The sequence below is a fragment of the Tamandua tetradactyla genome, chromosome 12 (assembly GCF_023851605.1).
Source record: "Tamandua tetradactyla isolate mTamTet1 chromosome 12, mTamTet1.pri, whole genome shotgun sequence".
In the NCBI taxonomy this organism is placed as follows: Eukaryota; Metazoa; Chordata; class Mammalia; order Pilosa; family Myrmecophagidae; genus Tamandua; species Tamandua tetradactyla.
Window position 1 is genome coordinate 40,647,128 of NC_135338.1, and position 17,930 is coordinate 40,665,057.

General features: G+C 39.1%; 1 protein-coding gene and 1 pseudogene across 1 annotated transcript in view; both read left to right on the top strand.

Annotated features, from left to right (window-relative positions):
- TSHR (thyroid stimulating hormone receptor) overlaps positions 1-17,930 on the top strand; it is a 211,143-nt gene that overhangs the window by 153,522 nt on the left and 39,691 nt on the right. The window contains exons 5-7 of the mRNA XM_077123229.1: positions 7,997-8,071; positions 10,800-10,874; positions 12,801-12,878. Of these exons, the coding sequence (XP_076979344.1) occupies positions 7,997-8,071; positions 10,800-10,874; positions 12,801-12,878 (228 nt within the window). The remainder of the gene's footprint in view (positions 1-7,996; positions 8,072-10,799; positions 10,875-12,800; positions 12,879-17,930) is intronic.
- On the top strand, positions 11,842-12,276 carry LOC143651484 (large ribosomal subunit protein uL24 pseudogene; annotated as a pseudogene).

Here is a 17,930-nt window from a genome sequence, read left to right on the forward strand (position 1 = left end):
GCTCTCCTTGAATTATTATTAACATCCTTTTTTTTTTAATTCCCCGTTAAATTAAAAGACTTACTGAATCATGAAAATCACCTTTCAGTTATAAATCATTTTATTTTTTCTCCAGTTACATAATGGAATGTTAGTGGTAAAATAATCCATTGATAATTATCAGTGTAGTATAATTAAGACTCCTCTCATTGAAAAGCCTTGATAATGTAGGAAATACTTTAATCTGTGAATTTATAGAATATTGCTGAAAAGCAAGTACTAGTCCAAAACTCAGGATTTAAGAAGTTAAGAATCAAATAGTTTGTGAGACTTTATACTTTTTAACCCAATAATTCCACTTCTATAAATTCTCCCGAAGAAAATATATGGCAGAAAAAAAGTTTATTTAAAAGGCCATTTGTCTCAGAGTTAATTTGTAATAGTAAGAACTTGGAAACTACTCAAATTTTAGTTAATACTGAGCAACCATTAGAAATCTAGTTTCATAGGCTATATAATCAAATAGTAAATGCTTTTGACATGTTATGTTTTTTTTTTCAAAGATATACTTAGAAAAATGATCTTTTCTGGATCATGGAATGATGGGAAATTTCATTTCTGTTCTATGTGACTGTATTTAAAGTTTTTACAGAGACCTTACTTTTATAATCAAATTAAAAATTAAGGATCTTTTAAAATGCATTAAACTCAAAATTAATATTTCATGTTAAAATACTTGGGTGATTAATTATATGATTAAAAACCTATCATTACTGCCATGCTGGAGACCCGGGTTTGATTCCCAGTCCATGCACTTCCCAAAAAAAACAAACAAACAAGCAAAACAAACAAAAATTCAACAAATGGTGCTGAAATAATGGAATATTCACATGGAAAAATAATGAAATGTCACCCTGCCATACAACAGACAAAAAAATCATAAAATGTCATTTTAAATTTTTTTTTTTTTTTTTAACATGGGCAGGCACCGGGAATCGAACCCAGGTCCTCTGGCATGGGAGGCAAGCATTCTTGCCTGCTGAGCCACCGTGGCCTGCCCTCATTTTAAAATTTATTTACCTAATTTTTAGTCCTAATTTTTACCTTGAATCTATACAACATTTAAAGTATCTAAAGTAATGAAATTAAGGCTTTGCAAATATATATACAACTCGTTTTTGAAGTAAATAAGTAGTAACTATTTCCTTGTACCTCCAAGAACATTTGGTAAAGTTGCTTATAATAGATGTCCAGTAATTATTCATTTAATTTGAATTAATCTCTTCTTACTCTACTCACTAGCACATGCAAACCTAGTTAAAGACAGAGTGGCTGCTATAGACCCTTAAAGGAGTGAAGAAAAAATAAATAAATGAAGCACAAGTTGAAAAGAAGATGGGATTTGGTTGAGAGTTCGGTTTTTAGCTAATATTCTCAATCAGTTTCTTGTTTTAAACGACTTACCCTTACACATTATTGTATTTATGTTTCTGAAAAGACCAACTCTGCTGGTCTTAAAATATTCCATCTAATCAGCCTCATTACCATGTGCTGGCCTGAACTCTCCTTCACTTTCCAATGCTCATCTAATTTTGCAGGTGAAAATACCATAGCCTCTTCATTTTTGCCCTCTATTTGTTTACCATGTTGGTGTACTTTCCTGCATTGGCTGTAGGATGTTAAGGGGGTGGACAGATAATGCCTATTGGATAATTAAGTGCAGTGGGGGCACTAAGAACAGTGTAAGGAAATCAATCAGTGTAAAGTTCCTTAGTAGTGGATGGATAAACCTCCATTTCCCCTCCCTTTGCTCCTTCTTCCCATACCAGAGGACTCCCTTCTCTCATGTAGCTGATTCCCCATGTTGTTTGGGGTTTAGGCTCAGCTGCTAACTGGATTGCATGCCTCAATGCTGGCTTTATTGGGCAAACTAATTTCTCTGATGATGGACATTCTTAGCTCTTATTGAGAATTAACAAATGTTTTTCAGAAGGAGAAAAAAAAAAACGGAATCTATACAACAGAAATTTATTGGCTCACCATTTCAGAGGCTGGAAGGCTTGCTTCCTCCCCAGGTTAGTAGCCATCCTGGCTGAACAGTAGTCGTTGTGTTCCTTAGCTTTCCAGTCACATGGCGAGGTTCTCTCTTTTTTTTTTTTTCAGGCTCAGTTGACTTCTGGATTTTGGCTACTCCTAACTTTCTCTGTCTCAATTTCTTCTGTTTATAAATGGCTCCAGTTATCCATCTAAGACCCAGTCTCCTGCAATTGGGTCACATCTTAACTTCTTCAGATGTCCTATTTACAATGACCTCACATTCACAGGGATGTGGAGTAAGATTAACAATGTGTCTTAATTGGGATACATAATTCAACCAACCACACTAATGGAGGCCAAATTATTCATCTGCTGATTTGTGAAAACACTGTACCCTGAGCATCAATTTTATGCTATTCATCTAAGCGTCCATTTTATTCCAATAAAGGGGAAATTAAGCAATAATAGGTATTTAAATTTTTTTAGTTCTGATGAATAATCTTCTTTAAACTACTTTAAAAACAACAACAAAAGAAAGCAGTATTTGGAGTCAGAAGTCCTAGGTTGAGGCCCAGCGTTGCCTCTACTTGTATGACATAAGGATAGCCACTTAGTCTCGCTAAACCTGTCATCATTGTTCTATCCGCAAAATGAAGATGATCATTACCTGCTTCACCTAAGTCAGTTCTCTCATCCCCTCACTGGTAAAACCATCCCAGGTGATCAGAAGTGTACTCCATACCTCAGTACCTTTTTTAACTCTTTAGTCTTCCAGGGCTGGGCTCTTTCATTCTATAAGCTTCAAGATCCTCAAATATTTCTCTAACACAGCCCAATGGACCCACTCCATAGAAGAACCTACTTAAAGATTTAAGCAACCCTATATGGCACTACATTTTTTAAAGAATATATTTTTTTATATTGAATATATATTGTTTTGTTTTTTAATTAAAGTTTTGGATTTCTTTTACCTATATCTTATTGCATCTTTTTCCTTTTGAAGGAGACAAAGTAAAAAGTGAAAATCCTGTATTCCTTTGCTACAAACCTATCTACAGAAATGACCTTTATTAACAGTGTGTTTTAAGTTGTAGTAATTTTACCTATGCTTAATATTAGCTTGGACAGGCTAATTACTGTAAGAAGACCAAAAAAATTGTAGGAGCCTTGAGATAACTGAAGATTATGTATTGCTCATGGAACAGTATGGTGGATGAGCAGGCAAGTAGGGGAGCCCTCCTCTATCTGTTACTCAGGGATCCAGGCTGCTGGAGGAACTGCCATCTTCAGCTCTTATCCACATTCACTCTAGAGAGAATCTCCATTCACTGTGTTGCAATTATAAACAGGTTTTCCTTCTCAGTGGGTGTCCCTAACTTCCTCATGCCATACCTAGCCTTCTGTATGTTTGGGCCCTTAAATGCTTAACTTAAAATTGTTTGAATTTAACTCTCCCTCCAAAGTCTGCTGATGAAACCAATGAATAATAATGAGGTTATTTTAATATAGATAGTAAGATAGGGGTAGATCATTACTTTTGGGTTAATTCCATCCTTGCTTTACCTTGGACTCCTCTTTCAACTTTCTCCACTCATCAGAGATAGTTTGTTGCTTACCTCTACCCCACCTTGCTTCTGTCTTTGAAAAGGTTATACCATCTGCATTTGTTTCAGCCATTCTGTCTCTCCACTAGCTAAACTACTCACAGGCTCCACCTTCTTTCCTTTCCAGCACTCTTTGCTCCAGCAGAGATTTTTTAAAAAGTTATCTGTGAGGGTGCGGGGATGGTTCAGTGGTAGAATGAGCCTGCCATGCAGAAGACCTGGGTTCAACTCTCTAAATCATGCCCCCCCCAACAAAAAAAGTCCTTCAGGAGGTGTTTTAGTTTGCCAAAGCTGCCAGAATGCAACACACCAGAGATGGATTGGCTTTTTAAAAAAGGGGATTAGTTTAGTTAAAAATGTATACTTCTTAAGAGGAACAGCAACTAACTTTCAACTGAGGTTCTTTCTTACCCAGAAGGGTGCAGGGCAATCTCTGTTGGCCTTCTCTCCAGGCCTCTGGGTTCCAACAACTTTCCCCCAGGGCGATTCCTTTCTGCATCTCCAAAGGCCTGGGCTGAGCTGGGAGTGCTGAGATAAGATATGCTTAGCTGCTTAGGCTGTGCTATGTTGAGCACTCTCATTTAAACCTCCAGTCAATTAAATCAAACATGATTCATTGCAGCAGGCTCACCTCCTAGCCAACTGCAGATGTAATCAGCAACAGATGAGCTTCATATGCCATTGGCTCATGTCCACAGCAATAGAACTAGGCACCCTCACCTGGCCAAGTTGACACCTGAGCCTAACTACCACAAATCCACCCCTTGTCAACTTGGCAACTAGACACATCACCTTAAACATATATTAAAGTGGCAAAAATTCTCTTCTGGCTGTGGACTTATGAATCTTAAAACAAGTTATCTGGTGCCAATATGCAAAGGAGGACAGTCACAGGACACATTTCCATAGGGAGAAATTAGAAGGAACACAGAAGTCACAAGAACCAAACAGTTTTGAAAACCTGCAGGGCAAACTACATTGGATTTCAAAGTCTGAAAGTCATTTATCCTTTGGCTTTAGAAAATGGCAGATTCACCCTTTCCAAAGGCCCACGCAGTGACCCACCTCTTTCTGAATCAAACTTGGGGGGCACTGAGATCACCCCCTTTTTCTCAGCTCCACCCTCTCCAAGCATCAGGGCCACACCTAGGCTCTCTGCCATTTCCAGGGCACATGCTCAACCCTCCATGTGGTGGCAACCAGGCTCTCCCCAGTCCCCAAGGAGAGTGCTATACCTTCTCCAAGGCCTGAGGTGGCACAACTCTTCCACTGCAATGAGGCAGGAGGCTCATCCTCTGCCTTTACGGCAAACTCACCCTCTCCGTGTATATGGGTTGGTCCACTCTCCTGGTCCAAGGTTTCTTGGCTTCAGACCTGAGCTTCCATGGTTCTCACTCTGCAAACTCCAATTTGTCCCGTTGTGTCCCCCTTTGTCCAGTTTGGCACTGGTTCCATTTACACCAACAGTCTCTTCAAGCACTCCAGGACTTCTCCATCATTCTCTTTACCATTCCTCCAAAATCTTCCCTTATCCATCCAAAAAACAGCTCCGACATGTCTAGTACTTGCAAACTGCAGCAGCACCCCACTTCTCCAGTAACAAATCTGTTTTGGTCTGCCAAAGTTGCCAGAATACAACACACCAGAGATGGACTGGCTTTTAACAAAAGGGAATTTATTTAGTTAAAAACGTATAGTTCTTCAGAGGAACAGCAGTTAACTTTCAACTGAGGTTCTTTCTTACACAGGAAGGCACAGGGCGATCTCTGCTGGCCTTCTCTCCAGGCCTCTGGGTTCCAACAACTCTCCCCTGGGGTGATTCCTTTCTGCATCTCCAAAGGCCTGGACTGAGCTGCAAGTGCTGAGATGAGGTATGCTGAGCTGCTTGGGCTATGCTACGTTGAGCTCTCTCATTTAGGCATCCAGCCAATTAAATCAAACATCATTCATTACAGCAGGCATGCCTCCTAGCTGTTGCAGATATAGTCAGTGACAGATGAGCTTCACATGCCATTGGTTCATGTCCACAGCAATAGAACTAGGCACCTTCACCTGGCCAAATTGACACCTGAACCTAACTACCATAGGAGGCAAGTGTTGAGCTGACTGTCTTCTGACTTCAGGGAATGGCTTCCTTTCCCTAAAGTTTTCTTGTGGTATCTTGTTTTTCTCTCTTTTCCTTTTATTGTCCTCCAGAAATCATCTCCTCTTTTGTGCTTCCTCCTTTTTCCTTACAGCTGCTCCCATCACTTTCTTCTCTTAGAGCCCAGAGGTAGGTTGCCAGACTCATTTGAGTAGGTGTTACCAAAAGCAGTGTTTTCTTTCTCTTTCATTTTCTACCTTAGTTCCCCAGAGGGGTAAGACCAGAATTTTTGTGCATTTTAAAGTAGAATGACCAACCTTACCTGGAATTTCAGGGATATAGCACTTTCAGTTTTAAAACCAGAATAAAATCTAGAATCTGCAGGGGTTTGTGTAGATAAGGTTCATGATAAAGGACACAGAAAAATGAGGATTTTGAGGGGAGAGGTTCAAAGAGTGTTGCAGTCAAAATTGTTGATGCTTTCTGTTGACAACTTGATGGGTCATTCAACAAGTTCCTGTAATAAACAATAAAGTTATTTGCCTGAGCAAATGTCTCCTACAATACTAAACTTATGTTAATAAAGAAATGGAATAGTAAGGTTTTGTTAATATAGACAGTAAATTGTGTGTGGTGGGGTAGTTTCTGTTAGTTCCATCCTCCCCCTCACTTTGCCAAAGATTTGTTTCATATTCAACTTCCTTAATCAAAATACCAAACAATGAGCATTTTTACAAGAACATTGCAGCACCTCCAACACCAAGCCCCTGATGTCTACTCTAGCTTTAATTTCACTCACGATAATCACAAAAATAATAACCTTCATTTAGAGCTCTCGCTGGTTTTTAGGCTACATACCAAACCCCACAGACATTATTTAATCCTCAGAAGAGCCTTACAATACAGGTGCTGTTATTATTCTGTTTTATAGGAGAGGAAATTGTGGCTCAAAGAGGTCAAGGAAAGTGCCCAAGGTCATGCAACCAGAAAGTGTCGAGCCAAGATTTGATCTCAGATCTCTCTGACAATTTAGCAATAAAACAGAATAAACCACTGGCGACATGCTATAACCTAGATGTAACTCACAAGCATTATGTTAGATGAAAGACACCAGACACAAAACACTAGATATGATTCCATTTACCTGTAACAACCAGATAAGTCAAATCCGTATATAGAGAAAACAGATCTGTGTTCCTAGGCATGGGGGAGGGAGCAGGGATTAACTGCAAATGGGCATATGGTTACTTTAGTCAGTTTTGGTTATACCCCTTTATCAATTTACTAAAAATCATTGAATTATATACTTAGATTATAACTAAATGGATTTTTATGGAATTTAAATTATCTTTTAGTAAAGCTCTTTAAAATTAAGAAAAACTCCAGAGGCTAGATTCTATGCATATGGTTTGGCACCACCAATGACTGGAGGCAGGTCCAAGTCACTAATTTAGGAATCAAGCCTCAGGTGTTATCCCTAGGGGAAGGGCTACAAGTCTTGGTGCATTCTTATATCCTCTTCCTTTAAGCCTGGGTAGTCCCTTAAATTCTTTTAGCAAGTCCACAAACATTGAATACCTTTAATTTTTACCAATGAGACCCCCTTTCTAACAGCCATTGTACTAATTAACATACCACTGATTTCACCATTGAAGACTTTAAATTCTTGATTAACACATTTATAAACCCAAAAATGTAAGTTGAGGCACATGATATCATACCATATATGCTGAAAGATTTTTAATTAAATTACTGACATCAGAAAGCAAACCTAGGTAAACTGTTAAGATTCACCATATCCACTGCATCTGAAATCGCAACTGCCAAAGGAAACTCACTGCTCTAACTGCTGTGCTGTCATCCATCATGCAATACACTCAGCCTACCATCCCAGGGCTGCTTGTCTCGGTCAGGGTACTTGTTATCATGAAGAATAAAGACATTGGTCTTCAACAAACCACTGGATGGATTTTTCTTTTCTATCGACGTCTAAAGGGGGAAAGAGACTCAGAGATTACAACTAAGACAAAGATTGTCCATAAAATTCAACTGAACTGAAACCAAGTCAATGATGGCAGAGGGCTGAGCAGCTATTGGGCTTCTGTGGGGAGTCCAATATAGTTTGTTATTGATGGAGGGGAGCAACTCCCAGCAGCAACTGACCCTGGCAGCCCACGTTACTGTGTATTCATCTCATGAGCATGTGTTAAGCCTGCTTTATGTCATTTCTTTACGTTTCATCAAAAATTAAATGAATTTCTTATGGTGAAGGTGTTCCTTGCAATTTTTTCAGAGAGATTCGGAATACCAGAAGCTTAAGCTACATAGACCATGATGCCTTAAGAGAGCTCCCACTCCTGAAGTTCCTGTAAGTATTATTAACTCCTCCCCTAATCCACTTTTCTTTGTGGAAAATTACAATGCTGCTTTCCACCAGGTATCTCCCTAGGAAGTTATGGGCCAGGGTCATTTTAGTGGTATATAGCCTGGGTGAAAGCACATCCGGTCATTTACCCCCATCCTTCCCCGTTGATCAAAAGAAAAGGGGTCAGGAGAAATGGTTTGCATTTAAAAAATCTTATTCAAAAGTGATAAAATGCTGGGACCAGAGATCTGCTCAAAGAGACATGAGGGGGAATATGCAGGCGTGCATATGTAGTCTTTAAATGGACTATAACAGAATAAAACAAACAAAAAACCTTAGGGCCAATTGGTCCATTTTATTAGAGAAATGGACATGAAGACAGATTTAGAGTGGCTGTGATAGTGAGGGGGAAAAAAGCCACGAAGGGTAAAATCCAGTCTCTCGTGGTAGCAGGTGGGGTTGAGAGGAGCAAAATGGAAGGGACAACACTCAGTGCTCCACCTGGGTGACACCTTAGGAGTTGACCATAAACTCAGTGAAAACACAGCCTTCTTGCTCTCTGTTACGTCTTTACTTCCCAGAACAAAGCGGGTGCTCAATAAAAATGTGTTACATAGATGTGTACATATGACCTCAGGACCTCTCAGCACCTGCAGGAAGGACCCATTCTTTCTTTCCTGCTTACATGTAATATTAAAAAAGAAGAAGGAAAACAGAAACAGTATAAAGAAGAGAATTAAAACCAGCCTTAATCCCAATACCCAGAAATAATCACGATTAAGAACATAACCCCTTTCTGTCCAGGCCTTTTAAATCAAAGTATAAAAATGCATCTTTTTTCTTTACGTGTTAAATCTTTAAGAATAAATAGATGCTATCCAGATAAGAAGAAGAAGAGCTAGAAGAGAAATCCAGGTATATGGAATAAACAAAGACACAGAGGTTTGGAACCACATGACTTATTTGGGGAAGTAGAAAAGGACTGTTTTGAAAAGGACAGAGTAGGAGATGTAGGTGGAAAAAAAGAAGCAATTGATGGAATATGCAGCTGAAGGGATAGCTGGAGAGCAACTCCTGGAGAAAAGTAAAAACTTATGGAACGAGGAAAGTACCTCAAACTGATGAGCTGTGTACCAGTAGCCTTGATTTTTGAAGAAAATTGCATAACTATATAATTTTTACAGTGTGATTGTGTTTCTGAAAACCTCGTGTCTGATGCTCCTTTTAACCAGGGTATGGGTAGATAAGTAAAAAAAAAAAAAAAGGTAAGGAAAAATAAATAGATAAATAATAGAGGGGATAAGAGGTAAAAATAAAATAACTATCAAGTACACATACAATATACTTTACTGCTTTTTCAAGTCAAATAGCCTTTGGATCTTGATTTTAAAAAAAAAAAGACTTATGGGACAAGGCACTCACTCCTGTCATAGACTTTGAGTTTTAATTGATCAATAACTTTAAAATAATGTGCAAGTTTCTGTGAGGAATACAAAGGTTTATAAAGTCATTATCCTCACCTTGAAGAAATTTACAGTCTAGCTGGGGAGATACTGCAAATGAAATTGAAAGGTCCTCTCCTGCAAGTAAATAACAGTAAGCGGCAATGAGAGATATGTACAGCATTTGAAGGTACAGGAAATAAAAGGAGACACCAAACAGGAGATGGACTTTTTTGCTGTTTTGCTTCGGTCTGAGTCCCCATTTTGATAGTTCCAGCTCTTTACTACCTGGTCCCTATTTAAATTCTTGGGCCTTTTCCCCTATTCTTCCACATTAATGCTTGTTCCAATTGAACTAGTTTTTCACTAATCCTCAAGGATATGTATATAGATATACATACAGCCCTTAGGGTATCTCATCTGTGATATCCTTTTGTTATCTGGAATGTTTTATCTGCTCATTTTGTGGCCTCCGATTCCTACTTGCACTGCGAACAACCTTATACCTTCCCCCGCGGAAGGAGTCGGGTTGCATTTGCCATAGAAGATGCATCAGTGGGACTAGAGGTTTGTCTATTGGAAAACTTAACACTAAAGTTTCGCTGGCTCATGTCTAGGTCTCACCCCATGGCATACCCAAGCTCTCACAAGTCTCTGTTTCCACTACCTGCAATCCAGTACCGACAATAAATGTCCAGACAACTAAATCCTAGAGGCATTAGGGATCTGCTTTGACTGCTTTCCTCTCTTGTTTTATATATGATCCTGCTGCCATCATACTCCCAGGTCACTGCTGTAGGAAAACTATCCTTGGCAAAATACTGAACACAATGTGACGTAGACTTGAAAAGGGAAGTGTGGCTTGGAGTTAAGTAATCATGTTGTCTCCCTGCCCTATCCTCTCCCTTACACCCCACCCCCACCGCCCACATAGCAACCTACAGGTAAAACAATGAAGTAAACATCTACATATACACAAGGAAAGAAATCTGAGTTTTATTTCTGCTTTCTAGTCCCATTTTGTTCATAGAATACACAGATCCCTCTAAGCAGAGTAGGTGTGTCAGTGCTGGTAGACTGGATTGGGTTGCTGTACCTTGAGGGGACATCATCTCATCCAAGGGTTAGAACTTGATCATGATCATTCAGATATTTTGTGGAGGAATTAGGATTTGATTCCACTCTGAGTTCAGATCCCATGCTTTTAGCTATTAGATTATCCCATTTCCTATGTCTTGTCTTCCTGGCCTAAATTCTGTTCCTTTTTTCTTCTGTTTCATGTAATTCAGTGGAATTTTCAATACTGGACTTAGAGTATTTCCTGATCTGACCAATGTTTATTCCACTGATGTGTTCTTTATACTGTGAGTATGCACACATGTAATGGTTTTTTTTTTTGTCACTGAAAAATACTAAGGCGCTTCTAAGGGTACTGGTTAAAGCCAAGTGAATTAGTTGTTTCAAGGAGGGAGTAGTGATCAGTTGTGACTACTATTCTGATGGATGAAGTAAAACAAGGACTGAGATGATCATTGGGTTTAGTGATGTGGGGCATTGCTGATTCTGACAAGGATAGTCCCATTTGCGAGCTGGAGGTGGGTAAGTCTGATCGAAGTAGGCTCAAGAGAGAATTGGAGGGGTAGATTAGAGGAAATGACATAAATTTTTTTGAGGAGTTTTGCTATAAAAAGGTAGCAGAACATGTTGAAGTAGATGGAGGAGGATATTAGGTTAAGAGAAAAGGTACTTTTTTATTAAAATGGCAGAAATTATGGCATGTTTGTTTACCATTGGGAATGATTAAATAGAAGGAAAATTTGATGGATGATACCTTATTTTTCAAATACTTTTTAATAGTTTTTCAACACTGCCCCATGTATTATCACATATGTTCCTCACAACCATCTATAAGGCATAAAAGAAGTTATCTTTTCCACTTGACAAATAAAGAAATGGTGGAAGAGAAAATTAAATGAAATTTCTGAGCAGAATCCCAAGGAGCCATCATTAGTGATGCCCAAACCACCTCCTATGACTTCTGATTGCTGGCCACGTGCTCTTTTCCAAAACCCACCAATGTTTACTCTAATTATACAGAAGAGGAGCTATGCAGATAATTACGGGTTGAGTGTGCACCACTGAGTCAGAAAAATGTGGAGAGATGGGATCTACATTCTGAGATTTTTGCTAGGAGAAAAAATTCCACACTTCTTGACTACAGAAGAGCTCATGTCAAAATACAGACACTCTTCTGGGAACTAGACGGGCACAGAAAGATTTCCAGGAATGCTTTTCCCTTTTGCAGCCATTGTCCAAGCAGCAGAGGCCAAAATGAAGTTCAATTCTTTTGTGACTTCTGATGGGGGCAAGAACTGTAAAAGGCATTTCAATGCACCTTCCACATTCGCAGGAAGATTCTATCTTCCCCTCTTTCCAAGGAGCTGAGACAGAAATGCTGTGTTTGATCCATGCCTATCTGAAAAGATGATGATGTACAGGTTGTGCAAGGACACTACAAAAGTTAGCAAATTGGCAAAGTAGTCCAGGTTTATAGGAAGAAATATGTCATCTACATAGAACGGGTGCAGCGGGAGAAGGCTAAAGGCACACTGCCTGGGGGGCAGTCACCCCTGCAAGGTGGTTACCACTAGGGTAGAACTGGACAAAGACCCCTAAAAGATCCTCAAATGTAAAGCCAAATCTCTCCAAGTAGAAAAGGAAAAGGGCAAATACAAGGGAGAAACAATTGAGAAGATGCAGGAATAAAAGAATCTTATAAACAGCTTCCATTAGAAACTGCCAAAATGAACAACAAAAAAAGATTTCCAGGAGAATCTACCTGAAAAAGTTGTGCAAGTGAAGGACATTTTAGTAATGCTGGTGAAAGGAAATCCATCTATCCCCTTCTTCTAACCCTTCTGAAAGATTCCATACATTTAGAAAACTATAGCTGCTGTGGGCAAATCATTTGTCATAGATTCAGGAGTAGCCTCTGAGACCAACCCACTCCCTTGCAGATGAGTATTAAGTCAGAGACTTCAGCCCACTCTGGAAGCTCACTCACCAACTGCATGTTTGGGGTGCTGAGTGCATGTCCATCTAAGATAAGTCTCACGAACTCACCAGACTTCTGAGTCACCGGGCTAAGAACAGTCAATGAAACTTGAAAAGAAATATGAATAATGCTGTGTGTGTGGTTATTTATTTAATTGCATACATGCAGCAAGAACCCTAAATTAGCTCCAGGAAGAAAATATTTCACCAAGTGTTTTTGTCTCTCTCTCTTGAAGTGAAATTATGGACAACCCTTATATGACTTCAATCCCTATGAATGCTTTTCAGGGACTGTGCAATGAAACCATGACACTGTGAGTATTGCCAGTTACGTTCTTACCAATAACTGAATTCTGATCTGAGTCGTCCTCATATTTCCCAGGCCATCCAAGAACCATACTACCTTATAATATGTACTCTACAATCTACAAAGGGTTTCACATAACTAAATAAGAGTATTGCCTTATAGTATAGTATTCTATAGGCTACAAGAGGGTTTGAGGTAGCAAGTTAAGAGTAGTATCTTGTAAAGGGCCTGCTAAATTTTATGGACCCTACATCCTTCGTATCAACTGTTCAACTCTGCCACTGTCAGGTGAAAGCAGCCATATACAATATGTAAATGGCTGAGAGTGATTGTGGTCTAGTAAAACTTTGTTTGTAAAAATTAAGCAGTAGCGAGTGTGTGTGTATAAATTTTGGGTAATAAATATAATCATTTTACACTAAAAAAAATGAAAAATAAAACAAGGAGTGGGCCCAATATGGCCTGGGGGCCTTATGGTATATTACTCTATAGTCTAGTATCCCCATTCTACAGAGGAAGAACCTGAGGTTTAAGTAAGTTTACATGATTTTCCCACCGTCACTGAGTTAGAAAATAGTGCCACTGAGGATGTTGCACACTCCTGCACTCACACTTTAGCTCAGTAATCACAAACTCGACAATCATTAAGCTCCCACAAGGGGAGAGAATCAAAATTACTGTGCTGCTATCAATTGCCATTTTCCACAGTTTGAATGATCTCTGCTCTTTATACATTCAAAGGTAGATGCTAATTTTTCAATAATCAGGTCAATCTACAAAATGTTCTAATAGAGAATCTCATCATTATAAAGGATAAGTTAGCTCTCCAGACTGGTATAGAATCTTCTCTCTCATCAAATTAGCCACAAAATAGAGGTGAGCAACCTCCAAAGGTCCCCCACTCTCCATTCCCAACGCTCCTGTCTAATTTCACGTCTTATGGGTATTTTGCCTGAACTCTCACCCCAGCTTCCTTTCTCTGGTCACAAGGCTATCAGGGGCTTCTTGATCAAAAATAACTTCAATGGAATTATTCCCCAGAGAAACTGATCTCAGCCTCCACACAGCTCTTCATAAGGGGCTATTTTCCAAACTTACCCATTTAGGTCCTATGAAGTAATTTTAACTTCTGGGAGTCTATTCAGAGTGGAGCATTTCAGCTAATCCTTGTCCTCACAATATTGCAAGAGTTATCTTGAAATCACAGGAGACTCCTTCTCAGCCATTTCTTTTGATAGTACAGCAAAGACCTGACATCTTAACCTACTCAGGTCCAAACCTTAAGACCATTTACCCCCTCTGTAAAGATTTCTATTGTGCCATCTAACATCCATCATATATGAAGACTTTCACTCTCAATTTCTTTACAGAATGTTATCTTTAAGACCTTTGGCACTTTTCCCAAGGGCTCCAAATCCCAAGCAGCCCTCTCAAGTGAAAGCTGCTCCTTTTACCACACCTGTCACTGTACCCAGTAGGCATTTGAAAAACCTCCGAGTGAGGGAAGCTCACAATTCCTAAAATCTAAACGAGAAGATGGCATGGGTTCTCCACTGTCATTTCTGGATTTTTATTTCTATATTCTTATAAAAGTCCTTTCTTCTTTGAACCTCATGCTTTCTAACTCTGTTATATTTTGCCCTTTTTGTTTTTGTCATTTATGAACTCCTCATAGCTAGACAATTATCAAATACAATGTCAGGGTCCCTTAGGCTTCAAAGGCCCCTGACATCCCTGAACTCCAATAGTTTTCATCCACATTCTCCATTATCAACCAACAACCATGGTCACACCCCACGATTAGACATTTCCTAGATACTTTCCAGCTCTGGAATATAAAACTCCAATATCCTGCGCTCTGACCACAACCTCCAATCTTCCATCTCCCTTAGTCCTTAATCTCTAACATCTATCCTTCAATGTTGTATAAACCTCTGTTTTACTTTTCCTAGGATGCTATAAGCAAATACCATGAAATGGGTTGGCTTAAACAATAGGAATTTATTAGTTTATGGTTTTGAGGCCATGATAATTTCCTAATCAAGTCATCATCAAGATGCTTTCTTCCTGAAGACCAGCTGCTGATGATCCTTGGCTCTTCTGCCACATGCAAAGCACGTGGAAGCATCTGGTCTCTTCCTTCTCTTGCAGGTTTCATTGATTTCAGCATCTTTCTTCCATAGTTTTCTCTCTGCCTGAATTTCATTCTCCTATAAAGGACTCCAGTAATAGAATTAAGACCCATCCTGAATGAGGTGGGTCATAACTTAACTGAAGTAGCCTCATCAAAACGTTTTACTTACAATGGGTTCACACCCACAGGAACGGGTTAACTTTAAGAACATAATTTTGTGGGGTACATACAGCTTCAAACCACCACACCCTCCAATTCCTCATTCCCTGTTTGTCTTCTGCTAGTATATTCCATCCTTACTGATTTCATTTTCCTCTTGTCATTCAGACCACCTCTCTTCAGTCAGCCTTTACAGCATCCTCCTCAATATCCATGAAGCACATCTTGATACCACATGTATCCTACAAACACCCAGTCTCAAATCAATTTGATAATTTGTCCTCTTTGTTCCTCTCCCAGATCGTTAAGCAATGCTGGGAAGAACTAGTCAACTGTAATTTCATAATCAGCAAACTCAGCTAGGCCTTCACTGTCATTCAACAACCCACCTAAATCATGCTTAAATTCATATCACACCACTAAAACTCTGGCAAAGGTCAAAGCAGACATTTTGAGTCTTGGTCCTCAGTTTACTTACTCTGTCTCTAGGTTACTAATATTATGGGTTGACTTCCTTTGACTTCTGATACACTTCTCTCTCTCTCCTAGTTTTTCTTCTCTCTCCCCTAAAGTCAATTCTTCTCAGATTCCTTTTACTATTGGGAGTTTCCACATAAACATCTGGATTCTCTTGGAAAAAATCAAGGCATGTGGTTCCTGGGAGCTGAGATGAGCTTGCTGCCTCCTGAACAGTATACACTTTCCAGTTTGTCATAGTCCCTGCCATTCATTGTTGCCTCTTACGGATGGTCTTCTTACTCATTTGTGTTACATCTTGGTGCCTGTAGGCAATTGAAGATGTTAGCTCTGTCCTTGGTCATCTTCTCTTCTCACTACATATGAACTCACCTACTCACATGACTTCAATTTTGTGAAAAAGATATCTAGCCCAGGCCTCTTTCCTGAGATCAAATCCTGAAATACCTATGAACACTTCTGCCATCTTTTCCCCCTAAACCCAACCACCTTCCTCCCTCCCTCCTAGAACACAGTACCCCACTTAGGCCAACACAGGAGCTTAGAAGTCATCCTTGACTCTATTGCTTCCCTCATTTCCACATCTAACTGTTCACCAATTCTTACAGCAATACCTCACTGGTTCTTCTGTTACTGTCCTCCTTCAGGATCTTGTCTTCCTTAATAATTACTGCAATAACTTCCTATTAACTGTAGGGGCCTCCCAGCTATTGGAGTGGCCTCTGAACTACTGCATTAGTCTCCTCTTTATCCCTAATGTCAATCCATCCTCCTTCATTCGACCAGGGTAATCTTTCTAAAATACATATCTGATCACGTAACTCCCTAGCACAAAACTCACAAAACTTGGTCCTGTAGATTAAAGCTGAAACTCGAATATAGCATATGAAGTCCTCCACAGTCTTGTTTCTGCCAAACTCTAGTCTTATCTGTGGCTGAGCTCCTACTCATACCCTAGGGCCCACACATACTGAGCCATTAACAGTAACTTGACTATGCTCAGCCATTTAAGTCTCTGAGCCTTTACACTTAACACTTTTACCTGTGATGCTGTCCTCACTACCCCACACCCTCATCTGCTAGGTCTCTACTGGTCTGGCTTCCCTGCTAGACCTTAATGACAAGGGATATGTTTTATTTGTAAACTTCTCTTGTCCGAGATCCTAATCTAGGATTTGAGAATTTAAAATATTGTTGATGATAATGATGACAGTCATGACCATGATGATGATCACAAATAATAGGTAATATCCATTAAATGCTTATGTTGTGACAAGCACATTACCAAATTCTTGACATGCCTTATCAAATAGTTATGTAACACTGCTGTATAAATCAGTACATGCATGAACTTCCCATATAACTTTGTAAATACAGCTGTTATAGACTTTATCCCACTTCATTATTATTAACTGTAAATTTATCTACTTTTCTGGCTAGAAGGTCAAATTCCATGTCTGATCCATATCTTAAGTAACTTCGCCTAATAACAAAAGTAGTCAAAGTTTATTAAGGGCTCACAACGCTGATGATCATTCTAAGAATGACTGCACATTCACTATCTCATTTAACACAACAAACATATGCAGGGGGTATTTTCATTATCCCCATTTACAGATGAGAAAACAGATACAGAGGCATAAAGAAGTAAAATTCTCAGGATTAAAGAGCTAATAAAGGACAGAACTGGGAATTGACTCAGACTTTCTGGTTCAAGAGCCTGTGCTCTCAATCAGCCCACTACCCCGCTGGCATTGTTGGTTGGTTGGTTAGTTGGTTGATTGGTTGGTTACCTTATTTGTTCTGTTGCGTTTTTATATTTCCATTGTCTATCCCAAAACCTGACACTTGAGTGAGTCCTCGATAATTCCAAATGAATTGATTAACTGACAATGTATGACAAAAATAAAGTAAAATCATTCCACTTCAATCATAATTGTCTTCTCTGCAGATGTGCTAACACTGTACCAGAATTTTCTCTTCTTAATGACCACTTTTGGACAGAAAAGTTCAGCACATAAACTTGCCACCAGTGCTTTGGAATATTTTCTAAAATGTACTTAAAAATCAATAAAAAAACATGGAAGTATAAAAGTCCAACAGCAGGGTTTACACCCACATTTCTGTTAGAATAGAGTTTAAATCAAAGTTTCCAATCCTTTTTTCTTTTATCACTGTTCTCCCTTTTCAAGGCCTATTTGTCCATTAAGAGTTTATATAATCTCTGAAATGCAACTCAAACAAACATGCCTAATACCCAAGACTTAACAAAGTTTGGGAAAATAAAAT